The following is a 25,383-nucleotide window of genomic DNA, read 5'->3' as shown; positions in this document are numbered from 1 at the left end:
TAAGTGAGTATATATGAGCCATTTATCTTTCAGGCTGATTTGGTATACATTCTCTTCAGTTTAGGAGCTGTGGGTTTAAAATCGTATTTCAGTACCAGTGCCACGCCATCAGCCTCCATCCGTCCCCAAGCTTCAGTAGCACATGCTATCCACCCGCTACCATCAGCCCTGTTTGCCAACATGTCTTTCTTGCCACCACAGTGCCGGCTCACTGCAGCCTCTGTATATGGTCCACTTCCCCCCAAAAGCAGTAAATCCATCACCAATCGCGACCCAGCTTCAGCTAGCTATCACTGCACTCCAAGCACCCCCTGGTAAAAGCCCCCATTAGAGACACAATCTCCCAAGCAGAAGACCCTCAATTCCAGTTTGCCAGCCTATTCCCTCACCCTCAGTACCAGTCTCATCCATCTCGGACTTCCCCAGGCTTTAAGTGGGTTGGGACCTAGTGGGAGGACGAGTCAGATAGGGCTTAAAATTTGGACTTGAGAGGGTGCCCTTTCCCATAGAGTATCCCAACATTCCGCCTCTGCCACTGCAGGGCTTATCCTTCAATGCATGGTTGCAGTGGACCACAAAGGGGACTAAAACTACCAATAAGGGCATCACTGTCTCTGATCACTGCACATTGCTGCTACAAGGAATTCCATTGTTTTGTTGAAACTTGGCTCTCGCCTTTTCATCTAAATAGGTAAAGATGCTTTCAAATTGTTTTTTTAATATTTTTTTTTTAAATTATGGGCAACACATTGGAGTGTAAACATTGTTTTGGGGGTGAACTGGAACTGTGGAACCACACATCTGCTGTACCTTTGGTGGCATGTTACACACCATAAATCGCTTGAGCTGGCGTAGCAACCCTTTTGGGATGGGATTTTCTGAACAGCGAGATGCAAGTAGCCAGCTCTTTAGCATGCATCTTGAGGTATCCTGCATAGATTGGGATTTGAATTAACCTATTTTGTTTCTTTACTTTTAGATGTTTTATTTATAATATTTTTAGGTTAGCAGATTGTTTGACTCATGATTAATTACACTATAATTAACACACATTATTTTAAAATACACTTTTTCTCCCTTTCAAGCCAGGTACATTTTGTGATATATAGAACACTCGGTCACACCTGTTTAGCCACTGTAGATGGAGGTGCGGGGGGGGAATCCTGACCCTCATGCCCCCACACGAATCTCAACACGAAGGCAGAGAAACGACAGATGTGCTTCACTTTTAGGCCCATCACAGCAATCATCGATGTATCGCAGGTGTGAGAAGTGTTATTCTCTCAGACAGCCGTTCAAACCATACCCAATCGATGATTTGGACAACATGGAAATTACATCGATCGAGCAAGTCAACCAGAGTTGAATGATGTCATCACAGACATCACGACGTAGCCGCATTATACAGTACAGATTCATCCATTCATGAAGATTACACACATATGCACTAGTTTATTGCATATAGACACAAAGCACATGCTTATGACCCACGTAGGCGGAGGACGGACACACATAAATATTTCATCATATCCATATCCTTCGCCAAAGCTGTAACCGCAGGATGCAAGAGTTAATATATTTAGCTTGGACATGCTTGACGGCCATTAACATAGAGAAGCTATAGGGAATTATATGGAAGCTATAGGTCTCTGAAATAAATGGCAGAGGAGAGACAGGCTTCGAGTACATGGACAGGCTGACATGATTGTCACAGCCAGAGGCCAGCAGAAACAAGGCACCCAGCCAAGGACAAGTGGAGACGTGAACATTCCAGTTACCAAGACAATGAGCCACCAGCAGAAAATCAGCTCAAATCCTCATAATTACAAGCAGGGCAGCTCCATTTTATGGTCTCCACACACGTTACCCAGCCGAACAAGATAACCCATTGAACAAAGGAAGACTAAGAGGACTGTTCCCATCGAACCAGAGGGGAAAAAGCTACAAGAGTTGCCCACAAACAGCAACTGAATGCACTCTCCCAGGCTTAGGTGATCAGAGATGGAAACATTAAGGAACACCTCCATGTTCGTTCCCATTGCCTTGAAAAGGTACACTTAATCTGGTAACCATCCCAGGGATGGGAGGACACACTCTGACCAATCCAGATTCACCTTTCAAGGGGCGGGGGCTTTTTTTCAAGGGCCAATGGTCTCTCTGCGACCCTGCAACTTTGTAGATTGATACTAGTAGAGGCGGTAGGCGGTCCTAGAAGATAGATTGGTACTAGTAGAGGCGGTCCTAGGAGCAGCCACTTGATATGGCTATCCAATTGTAGAACTAACCCGTATATCTTCTATATGTATCTTACCCAAACTGACCAATGTAAATGTGTGATAGGTTTCTGGGATGGAGCCTGAATTTGTGACATCATACCAGGATAAAACCGGGTCACACAAGCTGAGAAGACGAGAGCTCCGTCGGATACCTGTTTTTCTGGTGTGATCCCTGTCATTTTGTTAGCTAATAAAATACATTAACTTTACCCCATGGCCGAGTCTTCCGTTCTTGTGGCAGGGAGTCTTTGATGGGCCCAAATGTTCTCTGCTGGTAATTGGGGTGATTGCTAGCGAGCCCCGGCCACACCTATATAAAAATGGTAGCACAGGATGGTCATTAGGATTTTTCGTCGAGAAACCGTCTCGTTCCGCCGCATGCCAGAGGGGCTGTGTGGAGACCCACAATAACCGATTTCTAAAATATGAAGAAGAGGTCGACAAGAGCCGCCTTTGGAGGAAAATTCCTGCCCGCTTCCCATTGAACGCCTATCAGACCGGATGGCAGAGTGGCATGTTGTGGGAGAGTTGGGGTCCGAATGACCTCAGAAGATCAAAGTTTAAGTATAGACTCGGCTATATGGCAAATGTGGGGCGGGAGTGTTTGATGTTGTTGTTGAAGTTTTTGTTTGATGTAAGGATATCTGTTTGTTAGGCGGTCAGTTTGGATGGTCATCTTAGGCAGTCAGCTTAGCTTGTGGATAAAAAACTTTGAAAATAAAATATATATAATGGTTTCATTGTGAGTTAGGTGATTTACCTTGGTTCATGGATGATTATTTAATGGTTTACTTGGGTATATTGGTTATAGGAAGAAGCTCCCTTATATTGCGTAAGGTAGTTTCCTCATTTACCTCACGGAGGTGCATTTCTATAAGGTAATGTTATAGAAAAGTGACCGAGATTTATTGGATTACCCTGTTAGGAGACATGTTGCGTTTGTCATTATGTTTGGGGCAGGTCATAAGCAGACATCTATTGAAAGATCAGATATTGAACAATTCTTCCTCTACGGTAGTGGTGATGTCACCAGTGAGGTTGTTTGATAGGACTTGAAGTATACAGAACGCATTAGAACTTGTTGGGGAGTTTGCCATTTGCAGTTAAGAATCAGTGTTGTGTCATTTGGGAAGAGCCTGAGAGGTTTACGAGTGGAGTTGTGATTTGAAATTTAAGGGGCAGAAAACCACAAGAGGGGTGGTGCGCAGAGCACACCTGTGTTTTTGGTTGTAAGCCAGAGAGGCTAACGAAAAGATTTGTTATATTGTATTGATTAAAATTGGGTGTATCGAAATCCGAATTTGAGGTCTCAAGTAAGTATTATTCAAGTGTTACATAAGGTGGAGAAAATGAGGGATACACCTCTTCGGCATTTGTGCAAGTCCCCCCTGCGGTATGAAGACAAAATACGCAAGTATACCACGAAGGGACTCGCGATACAGAGGGCAAGTTGGCAAAGCCATGGCTCTAAGACAGAAGTTGTTCCAAATGTGTACAGCAACAAATGACCACTTATTTGCAGTCAGTTTATAAGGGGAATAAACTGAGCAAACGATTGGCCATATTAAAGTTATGGAAAATGTTTCAGGATGAGGAAGGGAACTCGGTTTGGCGGCATTGGATGCAGAGCCAACGGGACATTGGGGGAGAACAGCACTCGGCTCTCCCTCCTCCTCATCAAACAACAGACATAGACACAGCAACAGAAAGCAAAGATTTTACCCCATGAAGGAACTAAAAGCAGCAACGGGATATGCCAATCCCACTTTCGCACCTCCAGCGTATAGTGGTGAAAGTGCACCTGATGGCGCAAAGCAAGGGAGTAGAACAGCGCCAGACAGTAGCAGCAAACCTAGGGAGGGCAGCTAGATGGAAGCAAAGCTAAACGAGAATGACTTGGGGAAAACAAGGCTTAGTGAAGGCCAAGAATTGGTGGTATCGAATGAATGGAATGGTGGACAGATATTGCTCAAACTGGACGGGAAAACAGTAAGTGAGACAGGGCACGCAGGGAAGGTATTTTCGAGTAGCAAAGACACAGAGGAGGAAGCGAAAGAATAGGCAGAGATAATGAAGGAAGTGCATAGAAAGGAAAGGGAATTGATGGAGAAGAGTGAAAGATAGCAAAAAGAAAGGGAGCAAACAGAAGCACGCGAGAAAGAGGAAAGAGAGAAGTAAATAAAGAGCTAGAAGACACAGCAAGGAAGAAAGTAGAAGAAGAGCTGGAAAGGCAACTGCAAATAAAGGAGAAAAGTAGGTTAGAAGTCGATCAGCTCATTAAAGAACACAGATGCAGGGAAAGAGAGAAGCGCAGAAGCGAGCGAGACAGAGACGAGAGCAGAGAAAGACGATCTTTGAAAGCAGTAGGGATTAAGATGGACTTGCCCTGTTCAGATGTTGGGGAATGTATACGAAGAAGGAGAGGGGAATTCTATATGAGCAGGAGGAGCAGCACGGCTGCCCCACATGCAGACAGGAGTGCTGAACCCTCAGTGCAGGGAAATGCAAAGTTACAGAGCAAACAAAGGAAAACAGCAGGCTGACACAACATTAAGGAGACTTAGCTTCAATGAAGACATTGAAGGGGACAGTGACAGTAGTATTGGGACATTGAAGGGCGACTACTGCATCCCGAGGGTGGGTCACGGAGCACAGACAATATCACCCCATATGCGCAGAGGCTCAGGGCCCAGCCAGGATGGAATAGGAGAGAGATGGCAAGAGCATTCACCATCACTAAAGACATGGGGAGACAGAATGGGACGGGGCACTGACACAGTTCCCATTACCGGAAAAGGGTGGGGGGCGACCTCAGTATAACCCCTTGCAGCAGATGGACAAAGACAATTTAAGATGTAAGCCACCTTTGTTAACTGCAGGCGCTGGTTAGTGGATTAATGAGGTTGGAAGACTGACAGCAGGGACGACATCAGTGGTAGGGGACATGAAGAGTTTACTCTCAGCCATTCTTGGGGAGGTAGCGGACGATGTATGGAAAAGAGCAGGATATCCTGGAGTGACTGCACAGAACACAGCACACGATGATGTGTCTTTCAATAACTGCTGAGCAGCCATTTGGCAAGCTCTAAGGGTAAAATACTCAGACACTTCAGACATAAGCGCGATCGTGGCAAGCAAAATGTGTGAGGACGAAGACCCACTAAAATATATTCCACAAATTCAAGAGAAATGGCATCCTGAGACGAGAGAACCGTGGGACAAAACAGTGGGGTTATTTTATCACATGTTATGTCAGGGTAACCCAATCAAGTACAATAGCAGCTTATGAAACTAGTGAGGATGGAGGCTAATCCGTGGTTAGAAATGTAACTAAAGTGCACTATTGCATGCTAATGCAAGAGAATGCGAGAAAGATGCACGAGGAGAGGAAACAAGAAGAAGCAAAGTTAGTGCAGAAGAAATTATCTAAGTATACAATGGAAGGGGCGATGTTGACGAGCGGAGGAGGAGTAGTTGCTCAGCATGCCCAGAACTGACCACACATGACCGGAGGAGGTTTTGCAGGACGAGGGGATATGAATCAGTGGCCGTGAAGACGAGTAGGGATTATCAACTAGACAGGACTAGTTGATATCACAAGAAGGGGAGAAAGTGACTCCAGAAGGGGCTCAAGCCATCCGCAACGGCGATGCCAAAGATAGTGAGACAAATGCAGCCATTTTTGGGCCTTTGCAATTATTGCAGAGCCTGGGTGTTTAACTATTGCACATGCACATGACCCTTGTTGAGCGAGCTAAGGAAGGTACAGAGAGGGAATATGTTGGTATGTGCACATGAAATGACTGAAGTCTTCGAAGAGCTGAAGAAAGCAATATGCACAGCTCCAGTACTAGGCATACCAGACTATCACAACAAATTGTACTTGTTCTCACACTCCAATGGGGTAGTGATAACTGCAGTACTTACACAGAAGACTACCCTAGGGGACAATCCATTGGCTTATTATAGTGGACGCTTAAACCCAGTAATGAGTGGACATTACCCTTGTGAGAAAACTCTGGCTGCTGCACAATCGCAGTAGAGAAGTCAGCGAGTATCACCATGGGGTGTAGCACCACACTTTATGTGGAGAACACCCTCTTTGCAGTTCTCGAAAGACCAAAGAGTATGTTGACCACATAGAGAGCTTCTGGATATGAGGTGATTATCTCAAATCCAGCAAACAAGGTGGTGAGGTGCAGGACTGTCAATCGGGCGACATTTCTAGCTGAGCCAGTAGAGAAGGGAGAGTATATACAGGACTGTACTACATACATGGAACAGTATGACCTTTCCCAAGGTGGGGGAAAAGCCACTTGAGGGGGGAGAAGTGCTTTACATTGACAGGTCGGCAATAGACCAGACAACAGGGGAAAGACATACAGAGATGGCAGCTGTGAGACTAAAAGCAGATGGTACAGCAGAAGTAATAGCAAGTGCGAGATTGCCTTCACATTTTTCAGCGCAAGCAGCAGAATTAGTAGCTCTCATAAAGGCATTAGAAGCACGTAGGGACCAGGAAATTACAGTGTATTCAGATTCTGCCTACATGACGTGTACAGTACACTCTGGGCTGTCACAATGGCAGAGGAGGGGCCTCAGATATGCAAACGGCAAACCAGTGCAGCACGTGCCCCTACTGGTACGGCAACAGCAAAGCACAGGCAAGCTAGTACTCCCAACAGCATTATTGCAGGTTGCGCTCACACAACTGCATTATCCTACTCAAATGGGTAAAGAATTACCTGCTGCTCACATTGGGGAACATTGATTCTGTCCTAACATGGCAGGGCATATAGCTGCGTTCATGGAAAACTGTCACCTTTAAAATGTTTACTGCAGCACATACTTAACATGTAGTGAGAGGAGTCATACCCCACCTAATCAGGCCTTCCCTACATCTCCACATCGACTATATTGATATGATCCAGGTGTGCCAGGGCTACCGCTACATGATAGTGGTTGTATGGATCGAAGCTGGTCCCTGTTCACAACCTGATGCTCTCAGGGCAGCAAAATCCCTTGTTAGAGAGGTATTCCCACGATGAGGGTCAGACAATGGGCCTCATTTCGTGAATGAGACTTTGAGCCCATTACTGGGGATATAGCACAAATTCTCCTGTGCCTATCACCCGCAGGCAAATGGGGTGTGGGAGCGCCTCAACTGACTGCTCAAAGAAAGAAATCACTAAAATGTAAGAGAAAGTAAGAACTGTCCAAGCCATATGGTTGTTAATAGACGTAACCCGTTTCAGGAATGCTTCATCCGCTTTGTGATACAAACAGAAACTGAATGAATGATTCCTCCATGATTGTTTTTCCATGCATTTTTGCTTTATGTAGCCTAGACATACCCACTGTTGACCCATGGAGATCTGTCTATCCTTACTATATAGGCATAGAGCTTAATTTAACATACACTAACACGACAATGAAAGCAACTTTAAAAAAGGGCTGGCTTCACTGTTTGCCCTTAGCACTGTTCGCATTGCGCAATCAGCCCAGATCCGACAACCACTTAATACACCATGAGGTAGTAACAGGACAGCGCATGCAACTACTCTTGGCTCCTCCCACTAGGGCAATGACAGATGCAAATGCAGCCACTGATGTGTTTGAAAATGAAATGTACAAGTAAGTGGCTTCTTTATGGCTAGTGCGTCTTTTATTTCTCGCCAACTACAGGCGCATGGGGAGAGGTCAAAGAACAGTGAGGAAGATATCATCCCAGCTGCCGGTGAAAGACTGCTCAAGCAACCACTACTTTATCCGTGGTACACTGTCCTACTCTAGAATTTCGTATACCCCTGGTTTAAGCCAAGGTTCGAGGGCCCCTACACAGTAGAGCAAGCAACAGAGCAACAGTCAAATTACATGGAAAGAAAGCATGGAACTACATTGGAGACGTTAAGCCCTGCCCAGGCGAGATCTCTTCCCATCTAAAAGAAAACGATTTGATGCAAGAACAAGACAAAGACAAAGAAGAACAACAACCGCGGACATAACGATCCAGAGCAAGAGAATTAGGGACGGACAATACGCACACCTAGATTAGGCACACTACCTTTTCCTCACAATAGGTATTAGTCGAGAAAGTAAGGACTGTCGAAGCCATATGGTTTTTAATAGACGTAATCCATTTCAGGAATGCTTCACCCACTTTGTGATACAGACAGAAACTGAACAAATGATTCCTCCACAATAGTTTTTCCATGCCTTTCTGCTTCATGTAGCCTAGACATACCCACAGTTGACCCGTGGAAATCCGTCTATCCTTACTCTGCTTGGTAATTCGAGAATCCATATAGTATAGGAGCGTTTGTTCTTCGCAGAACTCGGCCAATAATATAGGCATAGAGCTTAATCTAACATACACTAACACGACAATAACACATTTCTCAGGCTTTTCAGATGAGTTGCACACACCTTTGGATCAACACAAAGAAACACTCAAGAATAAAAACATAGGAAATGTAATTTGTAATGTTGGGATAATGATTTGTGCTTTCTGCTGTATCTACCTCTTTACACTACTTGTTCTACGAAGGTTGATATTTTCCCAAACACCAGCTCTGACCCTTACTAACGTAACGCAGCTCCATGCTGTTACAGACGACATATCTGGGCAGACAATAAGCACTGCTACATAATTAAAGAGAGTTAGGCATAGTGCAGACGTAGATTTAAACCAGGCAAATAGCTGATTCGGCCTGTGTATCAAACAGCATTAGGATTAGCCACATGGCCAAAGTGGGGAAACAAGCGACAAAAGAGAGCTGTTATGTCTGCTCTCTCATCCCTTATGCCATGAGTGCATTCAGAATGTTTGTGGCATCTGTAATTTCAGCGTCAAGAGCACAATGCCTCATGCATTTATCGCTGTGCACAAGAGGACGATTTCAAGGGAAATGCGCCACACTAAGGTAGATGTCCAAGAAGACGTACCCGTATGAAGATAAGTACATAAAGACTCAGGAAATGTTGGACGATTACTGGAATACAGATAAAAGCATATAATATATCACAGAGGGTCTGCATAAAGGGGAAGTCCAACAGTGACAACAGTGACACAGAAGGAGGTGTCCCGAGAAAGGATCCATAGAAATAGGAGGAATGCGATGATGCTGGAAAAGACCACGGATGCAGGTGTATGGACAAGTATACACAACAGACGGATGGAAAGAAGGAGTGGTTGGGAGCAAAGCACATGCTCTCCTAATGATCCCTGTGGAAGTAGTACATCCATAAAATGACAAGTGCCTCAAGGAATGGAAAGCAAGTGCCAAACTGCTTGCATGGGTAAAAAGGAAGAAGGGCCCATGCCCATCGTACCGCTATAGGGAGCAGCTTTATGTTTCCAGAAATATGGCAAAGTAGAGGTTGGGGAAAATGAAGGATGTAAGCAGATTTCGAAGATACTAGGCATGAAGGTCAGAACAGCAGTGCTCATGGACTACTATTGGACCTGCGGATCGAAGGCATACCTGCAGCTGCCACCCAACTGAGGAGGGATATATTCCCTCTGACATCTGAACACCCCAGTGCTAGTAGTGCCTAGGAAAGATATGCAAATAGAAGGGTTCATTAAAATGAATATGAGCACAAGAAAGAAGAGATCTGTAGGGTAGACCAGAGTGAAAGGAGGGAACCATGCCTCATCAGACATGGAAAGGGCATTGGATGTGACACCACCAGAACACAGGCTGTTTAGCAGAACTGAGATGTTTTTTTGCATCTATCGCTCCACCAGTGCATACAGGCACAAATGCCAAATGGCTCCCGATTACGCGCTGGGAGCTGATGCAGACAATAAACTCAACCGTCAAGGGGTTCAACACCATCAAGGAAGAGCTGAGAGCAGTTTGGCTAATGGCCCTCCCGAATAGAGACATTCTAGATCTCCTCACAGCCATGGAGGGAGGTGTTTGTGCCAAGATCGGGTCTTCTTACTGATAAGATGATTTTATGGATGAAAGTACTCATAGACATAGGGACTGAAGAAGATGAGGAAACAAAGACACGAAATTCACTCAAATAACAACTGACACAGAGTCCTCTGTTCCTGACAGGAAGAGTGTTCTGGTACCCATACAAAACGCGTGATTATTGGGGAAAAAGGGTTTGGTGCAACCGTGATGGGAACTGAATCTACATGACATGGAGCCTGGATGATCATGCAAAATAATATGAACATCTAGGAGGGATAACAAACGTTTGGCTCCCGGAATTGCAGATTAACCAAAAGAGTTATGTAGGTAGTGTGGTCGGTCAACCACAGAGGGGATTGTAGACAGGTGGCCAAATCGGACCCTCATGCCCCGACACAACTCTCAACACGAAGACAGAGAAACAACTTTTGTGCCTCACTTTTAGGCCCATCATCGATTTATCACAGGTGTGAGAAGCGTTATTCTCTCAGACAGCCGTTCAGACCATACCAATCAATTATTTGGATGACATGGAAATTACATCGATCGAGCATGTTGACTAACTGCTGCACCAGAGATTAATGACGTCATCATGGACATCACGACGTAGCCGCATTATAGATGAAGTACATATTCATCTAATCATGCACTAGTTTATTGCATAAAGGCACGAAGCAAATGTTTATGACCCACGTAGGTAGAGGACGGACACAGATACATATTTCTTTATATCCATATCCTTTGCCAAAGCTGAAACTGCAAGATGCAAAGAGTTCATATATTTAGCTTGCACATGCTTGACAGCCACTAACATAGAGAAGCCACATGGTATTATATACAAGCTATAGGTCTCTAAAATTAATGGCAAACGAGAGACACGGTTCGAGTACATGGTCAAGCTGGCATGATCGCCGCAGCCAGAGGCGAGCAGAATAATGGCACCCAGCCAAGGACAAGTGGAGACAGGAACATTCCAGTTACCAAGACAATGAGCCAGCTGCAGAAAGTTAGGCTCAAATCCTCATAATTACAAGTAGGGCGGCTCCATGTTGTAGTCTCCACAAACGTGACCCAGCCGAACAGGACAATGCCCATTCAACCAAGGTAGACAAATAGGACTGTTTGAAAGTCTTCGACACTTTCAAGTGGGAGCCCCGAGGGAGGCCTGAGGGAGGCCCGAAGAGAAACACGCTTGTGGAAGGGAGCCCCTTTACAGGTTTTGTTGAACATTGTACTGAAGAGGACTGAGCCCGACAGAGGGGGACCTAACTGAACTTTGTGTTGAAATATTATCTGAAAGTCTGCAAGAGAGAATTTAACGTGGAAGGCCAGGCCGGTCTCGATCCACGTTTTGAACTGTTTATGGTACTGAGAACCCGAACCAGAGTGTGTCATCCTGACTACAAAGACTGCCTTATTCCATGAGGTCTAACATAGGGAGGAGAGCTGGTTCAGCCACCTTTATTAATTTGAACACTGATGTTTCCTTTGCATACATTTCTCCTTTATACACTTTTTGTACAAGAGATAGGGCAGGCATTAGGTTTTGTTAACATAGGCCATATAGAGCATAGTAGGAGTTTTCCATCCCCAGAAACTTCAATAAAGGTTTTTCAAATTGTACCCTGTAAGACAGATACAAGTGGCCACAGTTTGAGGGTGTTTATTGAACTTAAAAAGGGTTTTAAAACACCTATCTAATCCTAAATCAACAGATGGGAGCAAGCTATGACCATCAAATAATAATAATGCAGTCTTAGTATGTCTTGTCAAAATAAAAGGGTCTATACTAATATACCTATTGCCAATCCTTACCTCTAAACACAAATAGTGTGGGAAACAATGTTATGAAAAAGAAAGAAGTGTTCACAAAATGTTATGTCAGGATGTTCAGGCCGTTGGCCTCCCTTCCCCACGTTTTCAACACGGGACAAGGCAGTACACTCAAACTTAGCACGGTCTATGGCTTCTCTAGCACGAGGATGCAGTTCATTCAATAGAATCAGGGCCTTCCATGCCCAAGTCTCTTTGCATTTCAAAGTCTATTCATTCAGATGGTCTGACGTGACACATAAGTGACAAGTTCTTTTCCTCTTTCAGATTTTCACAAGTACTCAATTTCTTAGGCAATTCACTATTCACCGTGGATCCCCCTCAGCCGGGCTCAGATCCTCTCAACACAATGTTCGTAAATTATTTATGCATCCAATTTCTCATAGGATATTCTTTCTTGAATGACTCAAGATTAACCCTGGATCCCCATCAGCCAGACTCAGATCCCGGATCCCCCTCAGTCGGGCTCAGATCTCGGATTCCTCTGAGTCGGGCTCAGATGCCTTTAAGCACAATGTTCAATTAGTCTCCCCCCGCCGGGCTTGGACTAATTCCAATTTCCAGTATAACTTTATACATACTTGCTTTAACCAAAAACTTTTTAGCTGATCTCCCTCCGCTGGGCTTGGACCAACTTCATATACTTTTTCATCAACTATCGATACTTTCAAATGTGCACCGCGTTTTGCTTGACCCGTTGCAGGATCACTTCCATTTTACAATTCTTTTATCACTCTTCACATTTGCAACCTTATTTTTAACCATTGATATAATCAGTTATATTCAATGTAATTAGTGTTGTCACCAGTGATGGCATCAGTGACGTGATTTGTAATGTCATCAGTGTTCTCGTACAAATATTCAAAATATTCAGTGCACATGGTTGAAGGTTGTGACCACTTTCCATAGCTGAAGGCCATGGCTAGTACCCATTCATGTGTTAAAGTATATTTGGCCATGCACACTGACCATGGCTGAAAGCCATACTTAAGGCCAGTTACTGTTACAATGTAATTAGTGATCTCATCAGTGATGCGATCTGTGATGACATCATTGTGGTCATAGGCTGCAAAACAGGGGGTGTGAAGTTAAAGTAGCTTTAGCTAAATTTCAGGGGTTTTGTTGCATTAAGTTCTCACCTTAACGTTCCTGCAACTAAAGTTTTTTCCTTGAATTTCAAAGTATTTGTTACAATGTATTGCACACCTTAACATCCCTGCAACTAAAGTTTTTTCCTTGAATTTCAAAGGTTTTGTTACAATGTATTGCTCACCTTAACGTCCCTGCAACTAAAGTTTTTTCCTTGACTTTCAAGGGTTTTGTTATTCCATAGATTTTTAGAACGCTTTCAGACCACGAGAATGGTCTTCGGCCATGGTCAGTGGGCATGGCCTTTGGCTGTGTCCACTGTCCATTTTAAAACGTTACCAGACCACTAGCCATGACCTTCGGATTGCAGCCTGTGAGAACTCACATTCTTTTCAGGCAATGCACAGATTAAATGATTTGCCACACAGCACACACTTTGGTTAAACAGCGTGCTCCAAGCGGTAAACACCTTTTCGGCACCATCATTTTGGCACGGCTCGATTTTGTGCAGCAATTCCGCCACACGCCCTTTTCAGTGCAAAAGCTATTCCAGCACTGTTATTTTGGCACAAGGGATGTTTGGACATGGCTAACATTACAGCCAAGTCTAAATACCCACATACCAAATAATATCACAAGACTGCATTGCAACAAATCTCACCACCTCCCAGTTATGTTGCTTTTCTTTTAATTAAATTAGTTAAATACATTTTTTTAAACATACAGCCTTGAACGCTGGTCTGCCAGAGTTTAAGGCCTAGCATTTAACCACTAGGTGACAATGGCTTGGTGCTTTATGGGGCATACATATCATGCGTAGCCTATAATTTAATATGTTCAATGATAAAAAAACTAGGTATGAAACTTGTGAAAATCCAAACAATAACATCATTGTAGCATAATAGTTAAGTACTGCATCTCCCACTATTTCAGGCCAGGGATCTCTGATTTCAGCATTCATGTGATTTTTTTTTGCTCTGTTTTTAAAATGTTGCCCAGAGACTGTGTATTCCTTTTTTTGAATATATGTGCAGTGTAAGGGGGAATGTGTGGTGTGAGGTTGTCATGTCATCGGATAGGGTGTGCATACAGTGTGTGTGTTTGTGCATGCAGTGTGTGTGTTTGATGTGAGCATGTGCGTGTGTATGGTGTGAAGTTGTGTGTAATGGATTGTGCATGCAGTCTGCATTTTCTCTTTGAAGGCGAGTGTTAGTATGCGTGAGTATGTATGTGAGCATTGTGACATGTCAAGACTTGTAGTTTTGTTTTGTCCATCAAGTGTCCTGTACTACTTGTCCCAAAATGCAAAGTAAAAAGGAAATCTGAATGATCATCTTAGAAATAACAAGGGACGTGTGGCATATGACAATATATACAAGACATGTAATTTGGCTATATTCATGATTTCTCCTGCACCTCTGCAGAAATAACATATGCCCAGGTACTTTCTTCACCCACAGAGAAAATCAAAAGATGGCACCCATGAACATACGCACAGTACGCCTTAGCTTCAAAGTGAGGCAGGAGCCAGCCCCCTGAGGCCATGTTGCACTAAGTAATCTTGTAAGTTTGCTTCACTTATTAGGCACCAAGGCCTTAGGGGACTGGCTTTTTCCTCACTTTGAAGCTAAGCAGGGTCATTAGGGGACTGGCTTTTTCCTCACTTTGAAGCTAAGCAGGGTCATTAGGGGACTGGCTTTTTCCTCACTTTGAAGCTAAGCAGGGTCATTAGGGGACTGGCTTTTTCCTCACTTTGAAGCTAAGCAGGGTCATTAGGGGACTGGCTTTTTCCTCACTTTGAAGCTAAGCAGGGTCATTAGGGGACTGGCTTTTTCCTCACTTTGAAGCTAAGCAGGGTTAAGTCCTTGTTATTGCATGGATGGGAAACGCGGTCACCAGTGATTTATCACTGTAGATGTAAAATAGCTATTTCTTTTATTGTGTGTAAAAGATTTCAGGTTTTGAGAACGCCCACATTTTTTAGTTAATGTACCTGTGTGATTAAATTGTTTGCTGAGGATCACAAACTTTGGTTCAGCAGCGTGCTACGAGCCCCTTGTTTTATGGCCGGTCTCTTGGTGACTGTTGTGATACATCGCACAACCCCAACTAACCGCATTTAAGCAGCACAGAAAAGGGTAAAAAATGATCAGCTGCAAGAATAACATATTCCCGGGTACTTTTGCCCCCAGAGCGAAAATCAAAAAGCTGCCACCCATGAATATACTGAATATACGCACAGTAAGTGACCATATATTTTAAAGTGAAATATACAAATGTAGTTCAATTGACCTTCTCCTTAGAAGAAAGTGTGCAAGACAAAATAGCATGTCCACCCACATGTGTAATTTACTGGTGCCCTGAAAAGCAGCCACAATCGGAGGAAAATAGCTGCACCAGTATCCAGGATTGAAAACTCTCGTCACATCGTGGCCAAATACTCATGACTTACTTGCCCTCTCATCATTTCCCCTCCTCTCCCCCGTGTCTGGCTTTCAACAATACTCTGCTTTATAAAGCTAACTTATAAAGTACACATACCATAGTGTCACTTAAATATATAAATCCTAATAGAACTATATTAGGCAAAAGTGTACAATTGTGGCATTATTCCACCCCTCTTCACTGTGAGACTACACATACCAGAATGCAATTCAGCAAAAGGCAAAAAACGGTCTCTCAGTACAAAACTTTCAAGGACTGACAGTAGCACGGTTTTAAAAGAAATAATGTGGATGCCATGTGTTATGAGATATTTAAAACTAAGAAAAACACATAGCAATCCGGACTGTGGACTGCCTGCCATTCATGCAGTAACCGGGACCAACCCTGCTTAGTTTCAAAGTGAGGAAGCATCTAGCTCCCTTAGGCCATGTTTCTCTAAGTGGTCTTGTGAGGTAGGATCATATATTAGGCAAAGTGGCCTTATGGAGATAACCCCTTTCTCACTTTGAAGCTGAGCAGGGTTTGTCCCAGTTAGTGAAGGGATGGGAACCCCACTGTTGCTGTAAAAATATATTTTTATTTTTATTATTATTGACTGGGAGACAACAAATACCAGAATGCAATTCAGCAAAAGACAAAAAATGGTCTCTGAGTGCAAAACTTTCAAGGACTCACAGTAGCACGGTTAAAAAAAATAATTTAGATGCCCATTTGGTTGCCCATCAATGCACTAACCGAGACTGACCCTGCTTAGCTTCAAAGCAAGGAAATGGCTGGCCCGTTCCTCTATGTGGTCTTGTACGCATGGCTTGTTTGTCTGGCAACATGGCCTGAGGAGGCTGGCCTTTTTCCTTGCTATGAAGCTAAGCAGAGTCTGTCATGGTTACTGCATGAATGGTAGGGGTGTCACGGTATTAGTTTTATGACGGTATGATAACCTTCTTGCCAAATGACGGTATATCATGGTTATCGCGGTATAGCAGGTGGAGTTAACCAATCTTAACAAATATTTTCTAAAAGGTCATAAATTGACAGATTTATCATCACAAACAAAACCAGGCACCCAGGGCCAGAATTGGGCTTTTCAACATACTTTCCACTGAAATGCCAACCTTGCTTCCACCAAACACAAACACGTGTGGAGAGGAGGAGGAGGGGGGAGAGCCCTGCTGCGACTGGCAAAGCAAACTGAATAGCTTTTCTTAAGTGGTCATTTAGGCTTTTAGCTCCCCCACTGGCTACTGGTGAAGATGAACATGTTGCCATATTTATAACCTGCATGCCACAGATCAATGGAGGCTGATGGTAGAATAAGCTTGTGCGCATACTCGCACACGCACACTCTCTTTACGTTACAGCCTTTAGTTTACTTGTGGGCCAAAAGGTGTTCAGTAATCACGGACATTACCCTTTGGTATGACAGCAGGGAATACCCACAGATATGATTGAATTTCGCAGTGTGACTTATTATATGTTAATTCAATGATAGAACCAGGGAAATTTCCCATTGTCATATGTTTAGCACACATTATACATTATAAATATATAAACCCAAAAGCCGCCAACCCAAAGTAAACCCTTTTCCTTCTTGGCACTGTATTTATTCTTCCTATTGCTAACATATTGATTTTGTGTCAGGCACGTGTGGTTTATGGAATGGCATTAAAAACTGCTCCAACTGAAACTACTCGACAGATGGCACATCCAACAGTGCAAGACGAAGACTGCGCAGCACTTGCTTACTGCAGCTTTCCAAATCAGATTGAAAAGCACACTTAACGGTATAAACGGTATACCGGTATAAACAATGTGACGGTTATTATTGTTCAATTGAGTGGTTCACGGTATCTTTAACGGTATACCGTTATACCGTTACATCCCTAATGAATGGGAGACCTGGATGGCAATCCGATCATTAGCCATTGGCATGGCCCATAACCTTGGCTATAGCTGCGAATATGGCATTTGTTTAATTTCTGAAATCCATGATCCGGCCATGCACCATGGGAGATTTATCTATTTTTGGGGTAAGGGGGCATTCCCTTCTCCATCAAATATTTAAATAACTAATGCACAGAATAACCCCAAGCAAAACACTCTTTTGAACGCTTTGGCCCAAGATGTTTCAGACCTGGTCCAAATCTGTCCAGTGGTTTGGGTTGTGCGCTTTGGCAAACATGTACCTTTTTTGTCCATGGGAAAATTAATGGGAAGTAGGCCGCACTTTTGGGGCGAAAAAAAATATTGTTTTCGATGCTTAATAACTTTATTATTTTTTAACTAATCTTTACAAAACTTGCAGACGGGAGGCCCTAGACTTTTAATGACTTTCAAAATTTTGGTCAAATACGTTACTCGAATCAAAGGTTATTAACAATAGAATGTGTCTTCCTCTCACCTTAACTATATATACAGATATATATTATAGGGTGGCAGTCAACTCCCTATAGTTGGGGTGCAACCACTGTACATAGACTTTTCTCAAAATTCTATTGCTAATCCCTTTTGATTTGCTGGCCTATTTTGGATAAAATATTTTAAACAAAAAGATTTTCAGGCTTCCCCCTCCCCCTCAAACTGGAAATTTTGGGAAACATTTGTTAAAAAATGTAAAAGTTATTAATAAAACAGAAAATGCAGTTTTGGGCTTCTCCCATTCATTTTCCCGTAGAGAAAAAGTGCAATAGGTGGGAAGCCATACCGCTGAAAAGGCTAGACGGATTTGGACCAAATTAAAAATAACTTGGGCAGAAAAATGACTTGAATTTCCTTGAATGGTTTGGGGTAAATTCATCCAGTACTTTTTAAAATATTCAACAGACAAGGGGGTGCCCGCGCTTCAATAAACTCATATATCTGCTTGGTGCTGTGCAGAAGCTGAGGCTTTTCAGAAATGTCATGGTAATTTCACACACAAACAAATAGCCTTTGACTCGCAGAATGGATATGGATGAAATTTTCCAAACTGAAAGTTTGTCTGCCCCTCCCCCAAAACTGGACATTTTGGGAGAGATTTGTCAGAAGATCAAAAAGTTATCAAGAAAAGAAAAAACATGTTTTTTCGGCCTAGATCCATTCTTTATCCCATAGAGAAAAAGTGCATCATTGGAACACTTGTAACGCAAAAAAAAACGCTGGACACATTTGTACCAAACAAGAAACAACACAGGCACAAAGTGTCACAGATATCTTTTTAATGGTTTGGGGTAAATGCATCAAGTCGTTTTTAAAATATTTGACAAAGAATGGGGTGCCTCTGCTCCCCAAAAAGTTGCAGATATATCCTATCGTGCTTTGCAGGAGAGAGACTTTTCAGGAATTAAATCTGCTATTTGTTTGCTCAATACAAGAGATTCCCACATGGATATCATGGAAAGCCAAAGTCTGTGGCCACTGAGCTAGCTCAGAAGAAACTATAGCATTAAAAAAAAAGTGGAAATTCTGTGAAAAAACGTTACTTAGGCGAGAGTGAAAGTGTTCAGATTTAACGCAAAAGAACTTCTTGAAATTCAGCGGATGTGGGAAGTCATGATCAGCTTAACTCGCCAACTCCCCCCAGCCCCGGCCCCTTAGATGTCTCCCATGATGCTATTTTGCATGTCATTGTGAATCCCTTCTGTTATGTATGTGCTCATGGTCTTGGCAACGGACGGACGCTGAATTTCAAGGGTGTTGTGGCATTAAATCTGATCACCTTAACCCTCTTATAACTAAAGTTTTGTCACTGAATATAGACACACGTACATACATATGCAGCCTGCAAGAGAAGTGCTGTGCTTGAAACATGCCCCCCCACCTCTTGTTGATTTCCTCCCTCCTTTGCGTCTCCCCTGCAGTAAGTACTATTTGTGTAACTTGGCTAATAATTAAACGAAAATCAAGATGAACAACTTTTTCCTTGAGGCCGAAAGCATGAGGCTGCTCGCAAATTACCAAACTGATCCACTTGAGTGATAAAAGCCCCTGCTTATCTTGTGTTACTGGGATTTATGCTGTGTACCACTTCCATGGGCATGGCTTCCAGGCACTCTATCTGAAAGACAAGGGGGTGGGTTAGTTTGGTGGGGAGAGATGGAAAGTGCAAGATAGGTTTGTTGCTATTTTGATGGGGTGCCAGGACGGTCATTGGCACTGGGGTGCAGTGCCTAAAATAACCCACCCATCCCTCCTAGTGCCTGCCTACCGGGGGCCTAGAGAAACGGTCACAAATCAGGCCTCTTTCTACACTCTTCCCTGCTGTCGGAAGCTTGGGCTGTTGACCCAATATTCTGGTATACGGATAAATCAGTCCACGGCTATGTTGACATCCAGAGAACGTCAACCAGAACCACAGAACATCTGCCTCACGGGTCACGCAGGTCTGTTTTGGTTCAATTGCCGTTCTTCGTTTGGTATTGTCGACTCGGGGCAGCCTTGCCCCTGCTGCTCGTACCTCTATTGTGGGCTTCGGCCCATGCTCTCCACCTAGGCATACATCTGCAAGTCCCAGTAGTTAAGCAACTGCCCTGGGTTTTAGCATGTGTGTTTCTAAGGGGACCTGCATTCAAATCAGGGGTGCGCCTCGGCTAAAATGTCTGCGGCTAACCTTTCACATTTTGGGAGAGTGGCTAACTTCATAGACTTTGGGGGGGAGGGGCATACTTGTGTGTGGGAATCTACTTCTGGAAACAGCTGAAGACCTGGCTCTTCACACAGGGACCTATGTGATCCTAACCTATGAGCATAGGTTATACCCGCATGACCTTTGACTGTACATACAATAACCTGTTTCTAATTCTACTGTAAAGATCGCATTGATGCCCAAAGGTTTAGAGCCCTGCTATAAATGTAAAATTAAATACAAATAAATAAACTTCTTTACACATTCTAACAAGACTCGTTTGGTGCAGCTTCAATGTTACAAGCAGTTTACACTCTCCTTCATGTCTGAAACCACACACCTAAGGACTGCTGTGAGAATGAGCGGTCTCCACCCCCTTACCCTTGCACTCACTCCCCGGACATTTTACACCCCATCACGATTTCAATTGCCTGCATACGAATGCGGTTGCTACAAATTAAACGCTTTACATTAGTAATTGCTGGGCTTTGTTAACAGTGCCTGCCAGGGCACCGTTTATCCTCCGTGTCCTGTCCAGCCACGGATCTGTAGGGCGGCCCAAGTCAATATAACCCAAAAAAAAGTCCAATCTGCCCAGTAGTCGTTGAGCCACTGATGCAAGTCCTGATATTAATATCTGCCCTAATACTGAGGAACTCAATGGTAATTCAAATTCGTTATTACAATTCCTCCTTTACACGAGAACCGTAGAATTAAACCAAAAAATAAAAGGGCGCATTTTGCAGTCTAACACAGCAATAATAAAATGTACACTGACAAGTACTGCCCGTGCATGTTCGTTCTTTATAAATCGAGCCATTGCTCTCCGCAGCTGCTGACTGGGACAGGCCGCCCCTGCACACGCCAGATTGCACCTGTACCTCGGTCCCCTTACCTGGTCCAGGGGCAGGTTAAAGAGTTCACCCAGAGGCTGCAACAGGGTTGACCCGGTGGTCCGGTGAGCAACCCCTGCATCGCGCATGTTTTCCGGTCCCTGCGCGGTGTGGCTCCCCCGTCAGCGCTACTCCTCCGCCCTTGAGCACTGAAAGCGGCGGGCCCCGGCGGAAGCGGCAGCATCCCCCGGATTGATGCCAGCCCGCCCTGCCGCCCGCCGCAGCGCGAGGGTGTACGCCCAGCAACACCCGAGCTGTCAACAAACTCTCACGAGTGCCCAGGGTGCCGGACACCGGAGAGGAGCGACGACTGAGTGCCCACGGGCTGAAAGTGGGTGCGCAACGCCGCGAGTCTCCTACACACGGGGCCGCCCCTCCCACCGCGGGCAGAGCCAGCAGGGCAGGTCGCCACCGTGTGCTCGGCTCTGGGACACATTTCAAGCGTGGCGCCACATTACGCCAGTAAACAGTGGGGCTCAGTAACTCTCACGCAGCGGAGCCGATTATTTGGGGGCCAGTGCCTGACAGAGCAATTTAAGAGCCAAGAATAATCAGGTTGCTTGACAATGGAGTGTGATCCCTGTTGTTGTTTTTTGTTGTTTTTTTTTTTACACTCCCCAATGATGTATTCATGGCAAACAAATCAGTTGTCTCCATTGTCATCAGTGGGGATGTACGCGTGTGAGGGACTGAGTAGCGGTGTTGGGGGGTGGGGGTTACAGCTCGCAGTGAAATACCCACCTGATAGACACACTGTATGCTCTAGTGGAGACTTACACAGCTATATAAAGATATCCATATAAAACATGATCCTGTGTTCCTCCTACTAACAAGGTATCACAAAACGGACTTCATTGCACAACGCACGTTTTTGTTAAGCTAAAAAACACCAGTAAACAGGGGTGGACTGTCCAACAGGGAACTCTGGAGATTTCACGGTGGGCCTCTGCATCCAGGGCCTCTTTTGTATGGTAACCTATTTTATTTCCACATTTTCCTATAGGGGAAAAGGGTTGGACTTGTTCAAACTGTGTAATGTGGGGCCCCTTTGAAAATAATTTCCAGGGCCACTTTTCGTTCCCAGTCCACCCATGCCAGTAAACTGTATATTTGTTTTTTTGGAAATGCATCTTGTGGTAGCATCGTGCGTAACAATAAGCTATGTGACTTATCAAACAATGACTACAAGAAAGTAATGTTATCACCCATATATAACCAGGGAGCGAGATTAAAGACATCTCAAATAGGCTCTTATCTAGTGTTAGAGACTCAGTCATCCCCGGGGTTCAGGCTCCCACACATTCCTGATCTGGGAGTAGTACTATGAAATCTAAAAGTGCCCGAACTGCGCACCCAGAAAACCCGGGCTCGCAACCCAGCTTCGCCACTTGACCAATCTGTGATCCTGGCCAAATCACTCTAACTACAGAAGTGAATCAGTGACGTGTGTACTACAAAAATAGCCTCACGCATTCATGGCGCCAGCCCCCAGCTGGTTCATGGCACCGTCCCTTGCAAACAACGTTTCTCTCCTAGCAGAAAAGTGGAAAAATATGTATTACAATGTTTGGTGGGCAAGGAGGCTTGCCTGTGACATGGACCTTTTAACACAAGCCCATCAGCACAATTTCTTTTAATCCCTCCTCCTGGCCTATGAGCTGTGGTCATGGGGTCTTTACATATTATCCAGTTTGTGAGTAGGGTGGTGGGGAGCATGTTGATCTTGGGCATGGGGGATGCTTGGCACCTGCCACACATTGCTGTAATGTATCTCTCCTCTCTCCCGCCTTCCAAGACAATGAGGGGCCTCCTACTGCTTCCATGTGTGCCTGCGGGCGACTGGGCAAAGCTGCAACAGGGATTCATACTGCGCCCAGTCAGAAGGGCATGAGCCAACTGAAGCCTACTCATTTCATCAGCCTTAGAAAGAAGACAGGCTTTGCCGGCTGGTCCAGGATGACCTTAATCTACCACACAGATCTCTCCATCAAGGGCATTAACCAGCTGAGTTAGTACGCCCATTCTACTAAATTCATATAGTGCATGTGTTTCTCTACCTAAAGATAGGTGAAAAGAATGAGGATTGGGGCATGGGAAATATCATTCAAAAGGAGAAAGTGGAGATAAATTTAAAAAAAGTGATGGACGCAAGGCATTGCATTCATCATAACCACTGTCATTGCTCTGGGCAGCTTTCGATACCACGATGTTTAAGCCTGTGTGCGGCCTTATAGAAGGTCACCAACCATACACAAATCAGTCATGGTCCTGCCACCAATAGAAGTCCAGTATGAACTGCTAGGCCTCATCCCATCTGCAGAGGAGCACAGGCAGCCCCAACCATGATTCAGCCTTGTGATCTAGCAATTGGGCTGGACCGCTCGCATTGGTGGCAAGATCAAGGCGGATTTGCATGCAATGGTATGGAATGCTGGCCATACCTATGCCGCTGGTTATTATAGATGTAGAGAGTTTTGGGATTTACATTTTCCTTTTAAGAAGGGAGCAGAAAGGCTAGACTTGGATGTCCTGATTACTACACCTAGCAAATCAAACAGCCTCACAGTAGATTACGGCAATGCCCTTCTTATAGGTGCTCACGCGAAAGATCTGCACACCTGTCAAGTCATTCAAAATGATGCTGTAAGGCTAGTAAAGCACCTTACGAGAAGAGACTATATTAATACGGCTAGAAAATTGTTACACTGGCTCGGAGTCGAAGAGAGGATCAAGTTTAAATCCCTTACTCTTGTGCACAAATGCCTCTTCGGGAAAGCACCCAATTATCTGAAGAAGAGTATTGTACCCTACACGCAGAATAAACAGCTGCGTTCAGCAGGAAAAAACTTGCTTGCAGTACCCAAACATAACCTCAAATCAGCAATGGGCAGATCCATATCCTTTGTAGTGCAGGCAGCTCAGCTGTGGAATTGCCTTCCATTGATTTGAGACTACAGGAGAACCACTTTCAATTTAAAAAAAAAAACTCCTGAAGACTCATCTCTTTAAGTAATCCCCTTCTCTAGATTCTAAGCTTCTCTAGTTGTTTCTGCAAGATCCTTGATAGTTTATGTTTTTGCCTTCGTTTACGCGCCCTGATGCCTGCGGGCTACCGGCGCTATTGAAGTCTACATTACATTACAGTATAGGTCCAACAAGGCCAAAGTAAGTATGGGGATGCTTGTGTTCCTGTGCAGTGAGGACATGGCCTAGCAGGTCTGACTAGGCTGCTCATTCTGACTAGATTGCTCCATTGGTGGCAGAATCAAGACTGCTTGATGTGACGATTCACTTACTCTCTGTACTTCACCCCAGAGGAGAGCCCTTTCCTATCAGGCTACGGGGGTGAGGCCACGAACCGATAGTTCCCTTAGATGTGGCGAAATGCGCGAGGACCTTATAGGAAACGACTTCCTCCTGAGGACAAGGACGTGAGTCTGGGGCAAAGCCGGTCCAACCCTAAACCCCACAGGGCTGCAACAACAACCCCTTCTGGGGCTAATGATTCTTGTGCCATATGTGGAAAAACATGAAGATATCTTCACACCTACTCCCTCTGTATCCTCTTCTAAGGTAGCGAGGGGAAGGCCATCACCTTTGGATCCTGACCCTGGAGGAGGAGATGCGAGGGAGGATCACGTGGGTGGTGGGTCCTTGGTGAGTGGGGAGAGGATGTCTTTAGGCGAGGCATGGTATCCCCTTACCCATGCGATAATACACTCTCCCCTCCCCCTACATTCATAGGTTATTGCCAATAATTTCCTCCTGTTTCCCCTCAGTCATACCACTCTAGTACTGGGACGAGGAAGAGGCGATTAGGAGTAATATGCACTAAAATGCAGTTACACCACTCTGGTACTGAGACGACGAAGAGGCCTGGAAACTATTGTGAGGGTCAGGTATGTCCAGAGAACACCAGTAATTGTGGTCAGGCAATTGTACTTGAGGGCTCACACCTGCAACCTGCTAATGGGTCACAGGTGCATAAAAGTTGGAGCCGTCAGCAAGGAAGGGGAAACCAGCAGGAGAGAAGCCAGGCTGGGAACTGCAAGCCTGAGAGGGGAGAATTCCTGCTCAGAAGAGGGCTGCAGAGAAGAGTCCTGCCTGGAGGTCAGGACGCCCGGGATTGCAGAGGAGAGACCGGGAGAGGCTCTAAACCGTTGGAGTCTCCTCTGCCTTGTGCACGCAGCCAGAGCTGTGAGGCACGGAAGACTCCCAATTGCTGCAGGCCACCATTAGCATCTGCGTATGGAGAGCGGAGCTACCGGCAACCCACAACAAAGATTGGAGAATGTGAGCGCTGCTTGCGTAGCTTCCGA

General features: G+C 44.7%; 1 protein-coding gene across 1 annotated transcript in view; it reads right to left on the bottom strand.

Annotated features, from left to right (window-relative positions):
• MBOAT1 (membrane bound O-acyltransferase domain containing 1) overlaps positions 1-21,503 on the bottom strand; it is a 773,590-nt gene extending 752,087 nt beyond the window's left edge. Inside the window, exon 1 of the mRNA XM_069613577.1 lies at positions 21,067-21,503. Coding sequence (XP_069469678.1) covers positions 21,067-21,153 — 87 coding nt within the window. The 5' untranslated portion in view covers positions 21,154-21,503. The remainder of the gene's footprint in view (positions 1-21,066) is intronic.
• Between the last annotated feature and the right edge of the window lie 3,880 nt (positions 21,504-25,383).

This window comes from Ambystoma mexicanum, chromosome 5p, assembly GCF_040938575.1.
Source record: "Ambystoma mexicanum isolate Mex_15411 chromosome 5p, UKY_AmexF1_1, whole genome shotgun sequence".
NCBI classification, from domain to species: domain Eukaryota; kingdom Metazoa; phylum Chordata; class Amphibia; order Caudata; family Ambystomatidae; genus Ambystoma; species Ambystoma mexicanum.
Note: the sequence above shows the minus strand (reverse complement) of the source record. Positions and strands in the feature narration are given on the sequence as shown.